The sequence below is a fragment of the Chiloscyllium plagiosum genome, unplaced genomic scaffold (genome assembly GCF_037043375.1).
Source record: "Chiloscyllium plagiosum isolate Xiang-an unplaced genomic scaffold, Cpla_swu_hap1 HiC_scaffold_7, whole genome shotgun sequence".
Classification (NCBI taxonomy): domain Eukaryota; kingdom Metazoa; phylum Chordata; class Chondrichthyes; order Orectolobiformes; family Hemiscylliidae; genus Chiloscyllium; species Chiloscyllium plagiosum.
This window is the reverse complement of record NW_028270145.1, coordinates 3160836-3178114: the sequence shown is the minus strand read 5'-3', so window position 1 is coordinate 3178114 and position 17279 is coordinate 3160836. Positions and strand designations below refer to the sequence as shown.

The 17279-nt window shown below is 37.3% G+C and overlaps 1 protein-coding gene across 4 annotated transcripts in view; it reads right to left on the bottom strand.

Moving 5' to 3' along the window:
* The window catches only part of LOC122551255 (glutaminase kidney isoform, mitochondrial), a 119427-nt gene that overhangs the window by 61321 nt on the left and 40827 nt on the right, over positions 1-17279 (bottom strand). For all 4 annotated transcript variants that reach the window (XM_087988676.1, XM_087988675.1, XM_043692870.2 and 1 more), the window contains exons 6-7: positions 3193-3356; positions 1542-1600 (exon numbers count right to left, since the gene is read on the bottom strand). In XM_087988676.1, coding sequence (XP_087844802.1) covers positions 1542-1600; positions 3193-3356 — 223 coding nt within the window. The remainder of the gene's footprint in view (positions 1-1541; positions 1601-3192; positions 3357-17279) is intronic.

The window sequence follows — 17279 nt, the reverse complement described above, 5'->3', positions numbered from 1 at the left end:
GATTTAGTCAGATAACATCCACCTAAGAATACTCAAAAATAATCAAGGAAGTCATTTGCAAGTGCTTTGCCCATCTTTATATGGCTTGCTCAAGTTAGATTGTCTCCTTGGACTGAAAAGAGGTCATTTGGTTCTGATTTTCAAATAAGGTGAGTCAGAACCAGGAAACAATTGGCCCATTGGTTTGACATCAATTAAACACAAAAATTGATAGAGATCATAAGATGGGTTGCCCATGATTACCTGGATAGAGAATGGAGTCATCACATACAGAAAAATTAGCTTCTAGGGAGAAAAAAGTTCATGACTCACTAATCAGACAGTTTGGAAGAATTTACTAGATTGGTAGTTGAGGCTAGCTCAGTACAAACTTTATTTGGACTATTAGAAAGCCTTTGATAAATGTACCTCATAATAGGGTAAGTCACGATACAGAACTCTGAAACTGGGATGCTCTTGTAATAAAATAGGGCATTCTACAAGGTATAAAAATATTACAGGCTGTGAATATAACTGAAGACAAATTGTATTCTGCAGGGGTCAGTGTAGGTATGCAGCAACTGCCTCAACTTAATTAACAGGCTGGATATAGGTGTTTTGGAAATGGTCTGCAAATTTGTTAAAGTTACAAGCTCTATGTATGGGAAGGATCACAAGTGAGAATAAGCTAATTGAGAATTATGATGGAGAATAGGAGCTATTTATTTAGCAAATACAATTCATTTTAATTAAACTCATTATTTTATACACAAATTAATGTCAGTATTATAATAGTAATGAAAAGGAACCATCAACTTTAATCATTTGACTTTCATCAGCCAAATATCTCTCTTAAAGGAAACACACTGCTGAATTAAATTAGCTGTTTGTAATCACCCGACAAGCCTAGACAATCCACAGGGAGAATACAAAATCAGCAGCCTCAGAATTGCCATTTTAATCAAGAGGACCTGAAACTCAGTAAGACATCAAAATGTGCATCTCTGGTTTTATTCACACTTGCACGATAACTGCACATATTGAGAGATGAAAAATCACCTACAACTATCCAGCTTGAAATGGAAAAAAAGAATAACACCATAATCTACAAAGGAATGGAATATCAACAGCAGCTTTTGAGCAAAAAAAAAAAGAAAGCCACAAACTGATTACAAGAATAAGAAGCTCCTCTCTCTCTCTCTATCACAGAAACCTGCTTTAGTCAACCATTGTTCATTGAGAACTCAAGATCAGCAAACCACTGCTTAAAATAATAGGGCAACAATTAAATGATTGGACTCAGGTCTTTTCATTCTTGTAACTTAAGGGTTACGAACAAAAGGCAGATATAAGAAGTTAGGACACAGATCAGCCATTATCTCAATGAATGTTGAAACAAGCATGAGGGGCTAAAAGGCCTACTCCTGTTTCCAAATCTTTATATTCATAAAGAAGCAAGTAACTCCACCTGTGTGATAAGTTTCTAATGAAATGTACCAATTATATATTGCATATTTGAATACAAATAATGTATTCAAAAGGAATAATGACACACATCATACCTTAATAAGGGATGTTACCACAATAGCCCCAGCATTTACCATAGGATTATGAGGTTTATCTGAAACAAAAAAAAATATTCGGTGAAAGAACAATTTCTGTTACAACAGTTAGGAGAACACAATAGCTGAACTAATAAATTTAGAAAACATTACTTTGTTGTCTACTACCGAATTTAAACATCTTAATTTCGTTACATTTTATTTCATGCACCTTTATGGTGTTGAACAAGGTGGCAAACGGAGATATCAAAATGGAGGAAGTGAAAAGAGACAGAATACAATGCTACAAAAACCTGTAGATTCTAATTCATAACTTTGTTTGAGAAAAACTAATTAAATTAAAAGTTTGCAATCAAAAGCAACAAAGGCCAAAATAATTTATTTACAAAAATTGAATTATTTATTTATGCTGTACATAAAACAATCGGTTACCAAACTTCCATGAATTTTGGCAGCACAGTGGCTAGCTCTGCTGTCTATCAGTGTCACAAAACCAGGTTCAATTCTAGCCTCAGGCAACTGCCTGCATGGAGTTTGCACACTCTCCCCTTGTCTGCATGGGCTTCCTCCGCATGCTCTGCTTTCCTCCCACAATCCAAAGATTTGCAGGTTAGGTGAACTGGCTATGCTGAATTCCCTTATTGTTCAGGGATGTGTAGGTTAGATACATTAGTCAGGGGTAAATGTAGTGTATTAGAAATGGGTCTGGATGAGTTACTCTTCGGAGGGTTGACGTGGACTTGTTGGGCCAAATGGCCTGTTTCCACACTGTAGGGATTCTATGATATTATTAGAGCAACAATATTTGAAAAGCCTAAAAAAAATTCTCATGGGTCACTGCATTCTAAAATTTCTTGGGAATATTTGACTTTGTGATAGAAACACAAACTCCTAACAGTTATACGGCAGCTTACAAATTGCCATTTATTCAAACCATGAAGAGACTGGCATTACTTTTTCCCTTTCAAAATACTTGGATGCAAAATAGAGGCTATCATTCAAATTCAATCATTTGATACATTAATGAAATATACACCAGTGCATCAAACTAGAAGTGCAAATAGCTAGAAATGTTAATGACATTAACAATTTAATTTTAATAATTCCTAGGAAGATCCAAATCTATGGGCAGCACAGTGGTTATTACTGCTGCCTCACAGCGCCAGAGACCCAGGTTCAGTTCCCGCCTCAGGTGACTGTGTGGAGTTTGCACATTCTCCGTCTGCGTGGGTTTCCTTCGGGTGCTCCGGTTTCCTCCCACAATCCAAAAGTGTGCAGGTTAGGTGAATTGGCCATGTTAAATTGCCCGTAGTGTTAGGTGAAGGGGTAAATGTAGGGGAATGGATCTGGGTGGGTTGCGCTTTGGTGGGTCGGTGTGGACTTGTTGGGCTGAAGGGCCTGTTTCCACACGAAGTGATCTGATCTAATCTAATCTAAAAAATACTGCTGAATACGTGCTACATATGAAGTATGTCACAACTCCATAGGTTTGAATCAATACAGCAGAGACTGACAAGTATTACATCAATTTTAATTCTGACTGTCTAGACTTAATCAGTTAAAACATCTACCAGAGATTTTCATGATGTTTATGTTTCAACTTCATTCTATCAAAAAGATTTACGTTTTGCCAAAAAAAAATAAATTCTACCTTCTTCATTTAGGAACAGTTTGTTGAACCGTAATCCACTGGGTTCTTTACCAACATATTTGTGAACGTAATCTGTCCCAAGGTCATGAACAGAAACTGCATATTTTAATGGTTTCACACAGGACTGAAGACAAAAAGGAACTTTGGTGTCTCCAACCGAGTGCCTAGAATAATAAGGTTTTACATAATTACACAACAATTCAATGCCACAAAACAAGAGAACAAATATGATCAAGAAGCATTTCCGACGACTAATCTGTTTGCTCCATATCAATAAACTATTCCCAATCAAATTCTCACTGATCAATATAAATGTTATAACAACCAATATGAATATAGCATAAATATATAAAGCGCTCCAAACAAATATATGAATTACAATCATTACAATATTTTGGAAGTAAACTCTTTGGAATGTTGATGACTTAATTACAACCCATTTTTGCTTTTGTTGCCCATAAGACCATAACACCATAACACACACAAAAATAGAAGCTGCCCAACCAGAGCATTGAACCTTTTCCATTATTCAATTAGATCAAGCCCCACTTTTCTGCCTTTTCCCCGAATCTCAATGCCCTTTCGGATTTAAAATCTGTCTGCATCTCTCAACCTTGAATACAATGAACAACCCAGCCTCGACAACCCATTGTGATAAAAGATTACACAGACTCATTATTCTCAACTTTAGTCTTAAATGTGCCCTAAAACCAATTCTAGGAATATGCCCTCTGAGCTTCAATTACACCACAAGAAGAATAACCTATGTCTAATCTACCAAAAGACAAAGAATCTTGTATGCTTCAGTAAGGTCACTGCTCATTCTTCAAAATTGTAATGTGCACTAGTCAACTTACACAATCTTTCCTCCTAAGATAGTATTCTATAATTGGGAACTGCCTTGTGAACCTTCTCTGTACTACCTACAAAGCTAGAATTCTTCCTTAGATAAGCGCCCAAAAACTGTTCACAGTATTCCAGCTGTGGTATGACTAGTGCTCCCTATTTTTACATTCCATTCCCTATGAAATAAAGGCAAACATTCTATTTGCCTTCCATATTGCACACGGAGCCAGGTTATTAGTTCTTTGGAGTTTTATATGGGAGAATTCCCAATTCCCTGTGGTCTATAGCTTTCTGCAGTGTTTATCCATTTAAGTAATATTCAGCTCCCTTATTTTTCTGGTCAGTGAATAACATCACGTTTTCCCACATTATATTCCAACTGTCAAGTTTTTGTCTACAAAATTAACCAGTCTATATACTTCTGCCGACTCTTCACGTCATCCTCACCACGTATCATTACATCTAATTTTGTGTCACCCGCAGACTTGGTACAGTATATACATATTCCTCATCTTAAGTCATTAATATTTACATTTTATATATAATAATTATATACATCCACTACTACAGACTGCCATCCTTAAAGTGACCTGTCTCTTCGCATAGTTAACCAACCTATAGCCATGTTAATATACCACTTCTAACACATGTGCTTTTATCTTATTAAAGAGTCTAATGTGTGGCATCTTATTAAACACTTTCCTGAAAATACAAATTTATTGCATCTGCTGCTTCCCCTTTATCTATCCTGCTCATTAGCTCCGCAAAGAACTCTGGCAAAGTTTTCAGGCTTGATTTCCCTTCATGAAGCCATGCTGACTTTGATTGATCATATAGATTTCTGAAGGCTCTGCTATTACATCCTTTACAATAGACTTAATTTCCCAATAACAGGTTTTAAAGGTAACAGGCCTACAGTTACTTTTTTTTGGTCTCCTTTCTTTTTCCAAATACAAAAGACTTTCAAATTCTCTTGGAGTTTTCCAGAACCTAAGGATTTCTGGAAGATTACTTTCAGTGTATTCATTGACCCCATTAATTCCCCTAACACTTCTTCACCACTGATAACAACTGACATATACAGATCATACACATGTAATCAAGAGTCTAATGAGGACCACGAAGCCATTGTCAATTGTCAGGAAAACTTATTTGGTTCACTAACATACTTTAGGGAGGACCTTACCTAGTCTGGTCTACATGACTCCAGATCCACAGCAATGTAATCTAAACTGCCCTCTGGGATGGGCAATAAATGCTGGCCCAGTCAACACCCTCATTCCGTGAATGAATAGAAGTAACTGTTTTTTTGCTCTCCTTTTTTCCCCCTGATTATTTTGGAATTGTGCAATTCTATTAATGTTTTCTGCTGTGAAGACTGATGCAAAATGGTTATTCAACTCCTCTTCCATTTTCTGGTTTCCTATTATTTCACTGGCCTTGTTCTTTCAGAGGCCTATGTTCACTCGGACTTCTAACTTTCTTTACATATGTTTAAATAAATTCTCCCTGTACATCTTGAAATTACTTGCAAGCATAGACTCAAAAGTTTATTTCCTGTCATTTTGGTCTTTTTTTTTGTTTTATAAAACTTTCCCAATCCTCTGGCTTAGCACTAACCTTTGCCACATTGTCTGTGTTCTCTTTTTATTTGATGCTATCCTTAACTTCCATGATTATTACCTTTATTTAAGCTTAGTACAGATACAATTGTTTATGACCCAAGTTCCTCCCTCTTAAACCAAATGTTAAATTTCTATACTGTTATGGTCCCTGTTTGCTAGGGAATCTTTTACACCAACATCATTTATTAAACTACCTGACCATACATGATTAGATTCAAAATAACCTGACCCTTGGTGGGGTATATTGTTCTAGGAATATAGTCACAAATACACTCTATTGATTCTAGTTGATAGCTACCTCTTCCAGTCTAACCCATCCCACTCTACAAGATTAAAATTGCTCATGATTAATATGCTGCTTTTTTGCATGCCCATGTTATTTCCTGTTAGGGATACTAATTTATCCTGTCATCAGTTACATTAAATTCTACTTTATCACCCTTGACCCAACAATCGTTGCTGTCTACTGAACTTGTCGCAAAGAAATTAGTATTTTCCCCAGTTCAACACCGGCAAGACTTGGCATCTACCAAAAATCAGAAGTCACTGGCACTCATTTCATTCATTTTTCTTATCTTGAACGAAGCCCAGTAATACATAATTGTGTCCTCGTTAATCCAGAGCATTCAGTGATAAACTATTTCCATTTTATCCAGCACCATGAGACATATGCTATTACTGCTGCTAAACCTCACTTGACCCTTTCACTCCCTTGACTTGATTCATCTAACACACATCCAACTTCCTGGCCACTACACAAATTTCAGGGCGCACAAGCACACCTTTGTTATATCCATTACTCTCCACCCTCCAACGTATTTTCAAAATACTGATCTATATTGGTCTATATCCCAGAAAATCTGCTTTAATAGCCACTGTGCTGAAGGATTCCACAAATTCACCATCTTTGTCTTTAATGTGTCCTCTTGAAATGTAGTCATTGCATAACCTCCACTCAGACCAATTATAGGTATTTTAATGCCCCACAGCTATGTTGAAATTCATTGCAATTACTTCGAAATCCACTCAATCACACTCGCTTCGCTACCTGTTCAGGGCCAGTTAATACATTTTGAAACTTAAAAGATGTTTTAAACGTATAAAATATTGCAGGCCAAGTTGCATCTTTATTTCATGGAAGTGAGACTTCTAAAATCGGTACTTTTGAGAGCAAGCACACAAATCCTACTCATTAGTCCACTGAAAATTACTTTAAGCAAAGGTAAATCTATTGCAAAGCAGTTATAAAAGCCCTTGGTACACTACAAATGAACACTAAACTCATGCAATGGAACATAACATTTTGACATGACAATGAAGAAAACACATTTAACCAATGTAGTATCTAAAAATACTTTAAGGAATGCACTGATTTGAAAAACAAGGAGATCACATGCAAAGACAAATTTAAGTAGAATAGATGCTAAAATCAAGCACATGGAATACAAACGCATGGTTAACCTAGGTCTATTGACTGAAATGCAAGCAATGTTGCCTGTCCACTAGAACGATTGCTATGTGTAGCAATAGTAACATTGTCATGATCAAAGCTAGGGCATGAAATCACACCTTCTCAGAATCCCTTAAAGTCACATTCTTAAACAAGAGGAACACTTTAAGAATCAGACAGGAACACTTCAAGTGCCTAAAATTGTTAATAGTGACAAATCTAACTTAGGATGAAATGAAGAGTAATAACAACTTAAAACAAGTGAACTCTTAAGATTTTCAGATGCTACACTGGAAACTTTGATGATTTATGTGAAAAATAGGAGGAATCTCCTGTATCCATAGGCACCTCTCCAGGCAGATGCACAAAAGTTAGTGAAAGCAGACATTCCTGGAAGTCAAGAGCAAAAGTTGAACACAGATTGTGGATACAATACCATACGTTTAATGTCCCCATGAGTGAAGATGGTCAGTAAATGCCATATCTTACAAACTGGCCCAGTGACTTAGCTATGCTTAATTCACCACATAGCCAGCAACAATTTAGACACATGCCAAAAATTCATATGATCTATCACACCCTTACATAAACCCTTCCAATGCTGGAAGCTGCTCCAGAATACCTGCCAGCTGTGTACACAATACCAGCCACATCACAACTCACTGGTAGAGATCTCTCTTCCTCTCATTGACCAAAAGCAGTGTATTACCAGAGACAGCAGAGCTTCCTGTTAAAGAACCTATTCGAGACAGCTCAGGGAATCCCTGATGGACTCTACCTGTAGCCTCTCTTGGTTGGTCCTGGAGATTGTACTCTGTGGCAGTCTGGAATAGGAAACTCTTACAGACAGTTTAGTTTAAATTATTATATTTATCTATGGCATTAATGTTACACTATAACAGATACCTACAAGCCAGGCTTGAGCTAACATTCTAAAACCATTAGCAGAGTAGCGGCATACCAGCTCTTACCCCTAAAAGCTTTCTCAGGCTACTCCCCTTGTTGCTGCAAACAAGCTGTCCTTGTACAGAATTTGGTATTAAAATTACAAAAACAGCACATGTCTTTAATCAGATGAGCAGCAATAAAATGGCAAAAGTTTGCAGAGGAAGAGAAACTCACTGACAGGTCTGTGTACATTTGACTAATTAAGTTATATGCACATCAAAGTGGGAAACCTTGATCCAGCCAGGCCAAATGGTCAATTTGTTTTGGCTAGTACATCATTACGAGAGACTGGTGAAAAGGTCATGAGGTAACCTTGCTCAGCTAACATGTTCAGTATCATTGTCCTACAAAATGGCTGTTTCGTTTAAAAACATCTTAGATTCCCAGAATGCAAATTAAATTCATAACATTTCCGGATCTTGAGCTCCCAGGTACAGCACACAAACATAAAATCCATGAGAAGCCAGTGTTCACTCAAATCAGACCATTAAGGTTAATTTTCCCAACAGCTTCTGTCCTCTTTCTCTCTGTCCCTTGAACCCTTCAGTCAGTGAATGTAATTGATAGAAGAATGTTTTCTCTCTCTCTCTCACACAAACATCTTCCAATTTCCTTACTATGCCATTTTTTCCCTAGCCCTTGATGGCAGTAACAGTGAGATGGGTTGCAGACAGTTGGTGAATGGAGATCTGCAATTGTAAATACTTGTATCTCACTAAAAGAAACTTTTCCTTGCATAATTGAGATGGAAAAGAGTAAGGGTAATGAGACATTCACATTCCAGCATAATCAAGATGAGAGACCTGAGCTTCATGAATTCAAATCTGTTCAGTGTGGTATACAAGAAAATGTATCAGGATTATTCTATTCTGTGCATATTCTACTCAGTTTATTAAATTACAAGTTATTTTCCTATTAAGTATGAGTTTTGTTAACAGTCTTTGATATAATCCAGAAGTTATTCTGCATCCTATTGTGAAATGTGCACCTCCCACGTGAGAAGGAAGTACTGCCACACATTCCAAAAGTAAACAAATGTTATCACTTTATTTACACCAATTCATTGACACTAAGAACAGATGTCCTCAATTCCTCTGAACAGGCACTTTCTCGCATTCTCTGTAGCAAATGAGAGAAAGGATGATTCTAGGTAGGAGGTTAGCCAACCATGGTTAATCAGGGAAGCTAAGAATAGCATCAAATTCTAAAGACAAAAACACTGCAAAGAATAGTGGTAAGTAGAGGACTGGGAAAGGTTTTCTTAAATTCACTCATTGGATGAGAGAGTCACTGGCTAGGCCAGCATTTATTGCCCATCCCTAATTGCCCAAAGGGCAGTTAAGAGTCAATTGCTATGGTCTTGAGTCACATGTAGGCCAGACCAAGTAAGGCAGTTTCCTTCCCTGCAGGACATTAGTGAACCAGATCGGTTTTCCAACAATCAACAATGGATTCATGGTCACCATTAGACTTTTCATTCCAGATGCTTACTGAATTCAAATTCCACCACCTGCCATGGTGGGAAGTGAACCAGGGTCCTCAGAACATTACCTGGATCTCTGGGTTAACAATCCAATGATAATACCACGAAATCATCATCTCCTTCAAAAACAAATGAAAGACACCAAAAAAAAAATTAAAGGAGAAGATAACATTTGGGGGTAAACTTGCAGGTAATATCAAGGCTAACAGCTTCTTAAAGTACATAAGAAGGAAGAGAGTAGCCAATATGATCATAGGCCTCTTAGAGAATGATACTGGGGAAACAGTAATGGGGAATCAGAAAACAGCAGATGCGTTAAAAAAAATTGACATCAGTCTTCACAGAAGACGACACTAATAGCATTCCAAAAAACAATTGCCAATTTAACACCTTTAATTGAAAAGAAAAGGATATAAAAAACAGGTCAGCTTGTTTAACGTCTGTAATTTGGAAAATGTTAGAAGTCTATATTAGAAAGGAAATTGCAGAACACTCAGAAATACCAATGATCAAGCACAGCAGGAATGACTTCAAGAGGAAATTGTTCCTAACACATTTACTAGAATTCCATGAGAAGGTAACAAGTAGGATAAAGAGGAAGCAGTGGATGTGATACATTTGTATTTTTAGAAGGCTTTTGATGAAATGCCACACATCAGGCGACTGAGATAAGAGTCGTTTGTGTTGGAGGTAGTAAAGTTAGAATGGATTAAGCATCAGGTTTCTAATAGAAGACAAAGTATTGGGATAAAGGGGGTATTTTGTAATAGTCTGTAACTAGTGGAGTGCCACAAGGATCAGTGCTGGGAGCACAATTATTTACAATATATATTAATGGCTTGGATGAGGAAAATAAGTGGTCTATCGTCATGTTTGCAGATGACAAAAATAGATAGGAAGATAAGTGGCGAAGAGGACAGTCTGTAGAGAGATAAAGAAAGGTTACATGCGTGGGTAAAAACTTGACAGATTGTTAGCATGTTGGAAAATGTAAGGTTATCCACTTTGGCAGGAATAAAGGAAATGAATATTACTTAAATAGAGAAAGACTGCAGAAAGCAACAGCACAAAGTGATTTGGGAGTCCTCACACAAAATGCAAAAATGCTAGCATTCCAGTTCAGTGGGCAACACAGAAGGCAAACAGAATATAAAAATAGAAATAGAGTATTTGCCTTTATTTCAAAAGGGTATAGAGTATAAAAATAGGGAGGTCATACTAAAACTGTACAAGGCACTAATCACATCACAGCCGGAATATTAAGAACAGTTTTACAGCCCTTACCTAAGGAAACATATACTAACATTGGAGGCACTCCAGAGAAGATCCACTACTAGGCTGTTCCCAAGTTTAGAAAGACTGCCTCATTAGGCGAGATTAAGTAGGTTGGCTGGTACACATTGACGTGTACAAGAATGAGGGATAACCTAATTGAAACATACAAGATTCTTAGGGGATTTGACAGGGCAGATGTAAGGTTGTATCGCCTTGTAGCAAAATCTAGCATCAGAGTGCAAACACTGTAAAGTAAAAACAAAAGCTGCTGGAAGTACTTAGCAAATGAGGCAGCAGTGGAAAAAAAAAGTTCTGTTTCAGGCTTATGACCCAACAACCTTTCAACCCAACAACCTTTCATAATAACTTAATTAGTCCACAATACTGCATGAGGGGATGGAACACTGAGACCAGGCCTGTTAAGCCATCCTCCATGCCATCTGCAGTCCTTCACTAAAATGTAACAACCTCTACCAAGCAAGCTGAAGCTTCTGCAAAACGAACAAGACCAGACAAAACACACAAAACAGTTACCAAAGGAAAGCATGAGGGAATTAGTTTGCACTTGTTTGTAATACAGCAGGTTTTAATGTTAACTTTTGTTTAGAATGTTTGATATGAGGCAGCTTGATGGTGGTAACAATGAGATGGGTTGCAGACTGTTGGTGAAAATGGAAGACTGCAATTGTAACTACTTGCATCTCACTAAAAGTAACTTTTCCTTGCATAGTTGAGCTGGAAAAGGCTGATCAGTTCTCACAGTTGTGCTGTATTCTAAATAGGGAAGCATATTTGTGCATATTTTGGAGCAACAACTTGTGTAGAAGCCTTGAAGCCAAAAGCTCCATCAATATTTGACACACCACTGCCTATGGACTTCTGCAAAGGGAAATCACAATAGAAAGAACCAAATAGTTGTAGAGTCATATCAATAGACAGAAGTAGTCAACTAGCAACTGGCCCGCAAATAGTTGATGATCTCTTTCTAGAGCATCAGTGGGAGAATCCTTCCTGATTTTTAAACCATGTTCAGGTGTATGAGGTTAAGAGGGCATCATAAGGCTTCAAGATGGCAGTGTCAGTATCAAATTAAAGTTGCACACCATCAATTGCACAAAATATGCTGCAATAGAACGTGTGCGTATGCACAGAATTTATGATATTTTGCTCACAACCAACAGCCACAGCAGTCAATCAGGTGTCACTGAGACCTCTGCATTCATATACTCAGCACCGAATTTATTCAATTAGATTCTTGCAACATAATAAATATTAACAATATTCTGAATGACAAAAGGTTCCAATGTATAAAATATGCATCGTCACGAAACACATTACCAAGAAGAAAAAAAAGTAAACCAGACTATTTCAATTCCTTGGTGTAATTTCAAACTTGTCTGATCTGCAAAATCCATGTTTATTGCATCTTGTATCAACTGTCTGATCTATTAGTGCCATAAGGTTATTACGAGTGCACAGATTTTGGAGGGTTTAAATCAACACCTGCTTCTGACTACTTACAGCTTGTTCAATTTCTCTGAAGATGTATCAACTTTAACAGAAAACAATATAGACAAGCACACCTGATGGCATGTTCCAGTCTTGATCAGTTGCTACATAAAATTAAACACAAATATTTAAGAAATACTGACAATCCAGAAGTTTAAAAATTGATGGATTGATTTTTCTCAACATGTGCGATATACACAAACATTTTTGAACAAAACAAAATCAAGTATACCATTGATAGAGTCTCTGCAATTTTTGCTGTCCATCATTTAAAAGGAACAATGTTAAAAATCACACAATACCAGGTTATAGTCCAACAGGTTTATTTGGAAGTACAAGCTTTCGGAACACTGCTCCTTCGTCAGGTAGTTAGTGGAATAGGATCATAGGACACAGAATTTATAGCAAAAGATCATAGCGTCATACACTAATGCGATATATTGAACAAACTTAGATTTATTGCTATTACGTCTTTCATCTTTTAGAATGGATTGCAGATTTCGATTCATTAATATGCCAATCTCAGAATTTCTTTCAAGTCACATTCCAGAGATAACTTAAAGGTTTTCTAAAACAAAAGTGGTGACATCTCAGCTCAGACAATGCATTAAAAGGAGAGAGACTAGAGTCTACATGTATGCCTATCTTGAGTCAGACTGGTTCTATTTCCAAAGTAGAAATTTATAAAATGTCACATGGATTATAAAAAGTACCGACTGCCTACAGATTGTGTGTTTTTGAGCAAAATAGAATGTATCTGCAAATGCAAATTCACCCCATTGACGTGTGGATGCACGTGAGGGGGAGGGTGGGGGCAAGAGAGAGAGCGCGCACTAGAAGAAAGCGAGAGAGAGCGCACACACGTGCGTGCGTGAGAGACAATACATGCGTGCGTGTGTCGGACAGCAGATATATACTCTCCCAAACTATCGAACACACACACACATTCTCTCACTCCCTCACATGCATGCACACACGTAAAGGTCAATGGGATTTGCATTTGCAGAATTGTATCTGCAAATACATTCAAATTCAGTCAAAAAGCACACAATCTGTAGGCAGTCAATATTTTTTATAATCCATCTGACATTTCATAAATTCCTACTTTGGAAATAGAACCAGTCTGACTCAAGATTAGAATACATATAGACTCTAACTTCACACCTTTAATGCATTGTCTGAGCTGAGATGTCACCATTTTTAAATAAAGCCATAAGCTATCTCAGGAATGTGTCTTGAAAGAAGTTCTGAGTTTTAAATATTAATAAAGTGAAACCTGCAACCCATTCTAAGAAATCTAAGACTGTTCAAAATATCGCCTCAGTGTATGACACTATGATTCTCTGCTATAAATTCTGTCCTAAAATCCTACTCCACGAGCTACCTGATGAAGAAGCAGCACTCTGAAAGCTAGCACTTCCATTTGCAGCACAGTGGCTAGCACTGCTGCCTCACAGTGCCAGAGACCCGGGTTCAATTCCCGCCTCCAGCGACTGACTGTGTGGAGCTTGCACATTCTCCCTGTGTCTACGTGGGTTTCTTCCGGGTGATCAGATTTCCTCCCACAGTCCAAAAATGTGCAGGTTAGGTGAATTGGCCATGCTAAATTGCCCGTAGTGTTAGGGGCAGGGGTAAACGTAATGGAATGGGTCTGGGTGAGTGGCGGGTCGGTGTGGACCTGTTGGGCTGAAGGGCCTGTTTCCACACTAAGTAATCTAATAAACCTTTGAACGATAACCTGGTGTTGTGTGATTTTTATCTTTGTTCACCCCATTCCAACACCGACACCTCCACATCAAAGGAACAAGTAATTGCACAAGTTCATTTGTGCAATGGCATTCTCCCTATTAAATCTTTTTGTCTACAATTTATCACCAAGCACAAAACAAAATCACTATACCTTTATTAAGTTTTCCAAAATAAAACACATCTATAGATATTATGCTAGTTATTAAAAACCACAACAAAAACAGAAATTGCTCGAAAATCTCAGCAAAACTGCAGTTCTGAAGAAAGGTTCCTGGACTATAAACATTAATTCTGCTTTCTGTCCAGATGCTGCCCAACCTCCTGACATTTCCCAAAAATTTCCGTTTTTGTTTCAGATTTCCAGTATCCGCAATTCTTTTAGTTTTTTTGCCTAGTATTAAAAACCATAGTTCATAGTACATTTTACAATACATATACACGTTTGTGCAATATAATGGTTCCATTAAACTTTAGAAAAACATGTTTGCAGTGCAATGCACTATTTTTCATGAAAATAAATAAGAAAAAAAACATGGTTTTCCCTCATCCAGGGATTTAAATATTTTGCAACCTAAAAACTGTAGCAGATTTTACTAGCTACAGTAGAGACTAATGTTGTATCTCTAAAGCAACAAATGCTATATCATCCTAAACTAGGCTTGAAGCATTCTAATGAACTCATAAGAATGCAACAGGTTCAATGGACACTATGTCTCAACAGTGAAGATCACTTCAGGCTACTGTTATAATCCATCAACTGCTGCAGTGGCTGCTTTATTTAAAAGCAGGGCAAGCCAAAAGTCAAATGTTGCGTTGGAGAGTAAAAAACCTGCAGATTCTGGAATCCAAGGTAGACAAGCAGGAAGCTGGAAAGAGACAGCAAGCCACACAGCATCATGAGGTGAAGTCAACATTTTGGGTGTGACCCTTCTTCAGGGCTAGGGGTGGGTGTAAGGGGAGCTGCAGATAAGGGAGGGAGAAGGTTTGGATGGGAAGGAGGGGTGGGAAGGAGGTGAGATAGGAATAGGTGAACACAGGTAGAGGGTACAACCTGATTGGTCTTTGGGAGGAATGAATCCAGTTGGTAGCTGGAAGGAAGGGGCTGGAAAGGGAGGTTGTTTGAAATTGCTTGGCATAGAGAAAGGCATCTTTTAGTATATTCATTTCATAAATGCACAGAGTGTTGTGCCATCCACCTCAGAAACCCAGTGAACATTTATAGAGAATGAAAAAAAGAGTTCAAAGAATGTACTTTTTTTTAAGTGATACAGAGCACTTGTGGTAGAGGACTGTTTTTTTTCAGATAAGTAATGCCATACTGCATAATGAAGAAAGGGAATTCAAGCTTGCATCGCTATAGTGCGAAAGGTGGCTTCACAGTAACTGAAGTTTTACAGTGCAACTGGGGCAGTAGATGCAAAAGTGGAGATGAACAATGAATGGAATTCAGCCATATACCTGAGCAGACTGAAATGGAAATTCCACACCACTTCAACTGCTGAAAGGCAAAGTAGATATCAAAGTTCAAACAGATCATGCTCACTGCACATATGCAGTAACCAGCAGCACAAGGTTTTCAGAAATTCCTTAAGATGTGTAAAAGGAAGCTGCAGACCAGTGACTTCTGAGTTACTGATCTCACACCATTAATTGGAAGTCTTATCAAATGAGCTATGTTGGTTTTCAGATGTCTCTTTCAAGATATCCCATGAAAGCAAAAAACAAACATTGGGAATTGGTCTGTGTATACACACACCTCCTTTATGGCCATTTATAGAAGTCTGGCATAGTGAAGTTGTGAAGGAGTATGCAGTTCCACCCACTTGCTCTCCTGGCTGAAGTTCATTTCCACCGAGGTGAAAGACTATAAAAAATAAAGACGACTTTAAAACAGGTAAAAGAATAGAAGTCTCAAAAAAGTGCAAAAACAACTTTTTTCCTTACATCATTTTTCCACCATTCTCTCAGATGGCTTTCTAAAATAGAGATCCACAGGTAAAGGTCACCCTCCAGTACCTTACCAAGTGGCCATTAGACACATGCAATATTTGACAGTAAAGTAAGTAGACTGCTTACTTTAGAAGAGATCCAAATTCTGCTGTCACTTGATGTCCCCACACACATACCTTTAATGCAAATCAATGGCGATCCAGTATGAACACTCCCCTCCCCATTCTAGTGTAACTGTGGCGTTCTTACTGTCTTCTGATCTCATTCAACAATTCAGCTGAACCTAAAGTCTGCTAGTTGATACAGTTCAGTTACTTGATAGATTCATTCTCAGCCATTAGATAAAATAACTTGTCTATTGTAGGTTCGCATGTGGTTCTGGCTACTCTTTGTTTACTAGAGCCGGATGGAACCAGTCTAAATAATGTCAAAGAAATAACCAAAAAATTGATTTATTTAATGTGGAGCAAAGTTATCCACAGCAGAAACAGTTCATAATTTAGGTCTTTTTTTTTAAAAAAGTCTAGCTTTTTAAGAAGGACTAATATTAATAACAAAAGCTGTGAACAGTAGCACTTTCTTCGACTAAAATTGTTAACATTAACATACAGTTAAATTTAAATGGAACCTTGCTGTCCATGGTAATACATTTATAATTAAGTAAATATGCACTTGAATACTCTAAATTTATTTTTATAGAGAGTGTAATTTGTTCTGTTTTGCCCCCCCCCCCCCCCCATGGAACAATTTAAATTGAAATTCAAAAGCAGCATCTCAAGTTATTTTGTTAGGAAATCAAGAGTACAAATTTGCATTTTAGATACTAATTTATCGCTATACAATTTTATCCTTCAGAAAACATTTAAAATAATTCACTTTTGCTGGTTGGTTGTAGAATAAAAGGACTTTTTTTAAAAAACGTATATTCACAACATCAAAGTCTCATCTCTTCTCTCTTCCTCCCTTTCCACCCTACCCTAACTGCAAAAGAAAAATTGTGCGCAGACTCTAACCATTTTGAATCATAAAGAAAAATTAATTACAAAATCAGTACTAAGTAAAGAACTTTACTGTTCATCTAGGACATGACAAACGATTCAGGAAAAATATCACTAAAATGATTAACTCTTTTTGGTCACTTCAGTAATGCAAGCATAAATAATTGCATAAAATATTGTATCTTCCAACCTGCAGCCTCCTGCTGGTTCCCAAATAGAGACTTTGTTCTAAAATTCTTTCCGAAAAAGAAATA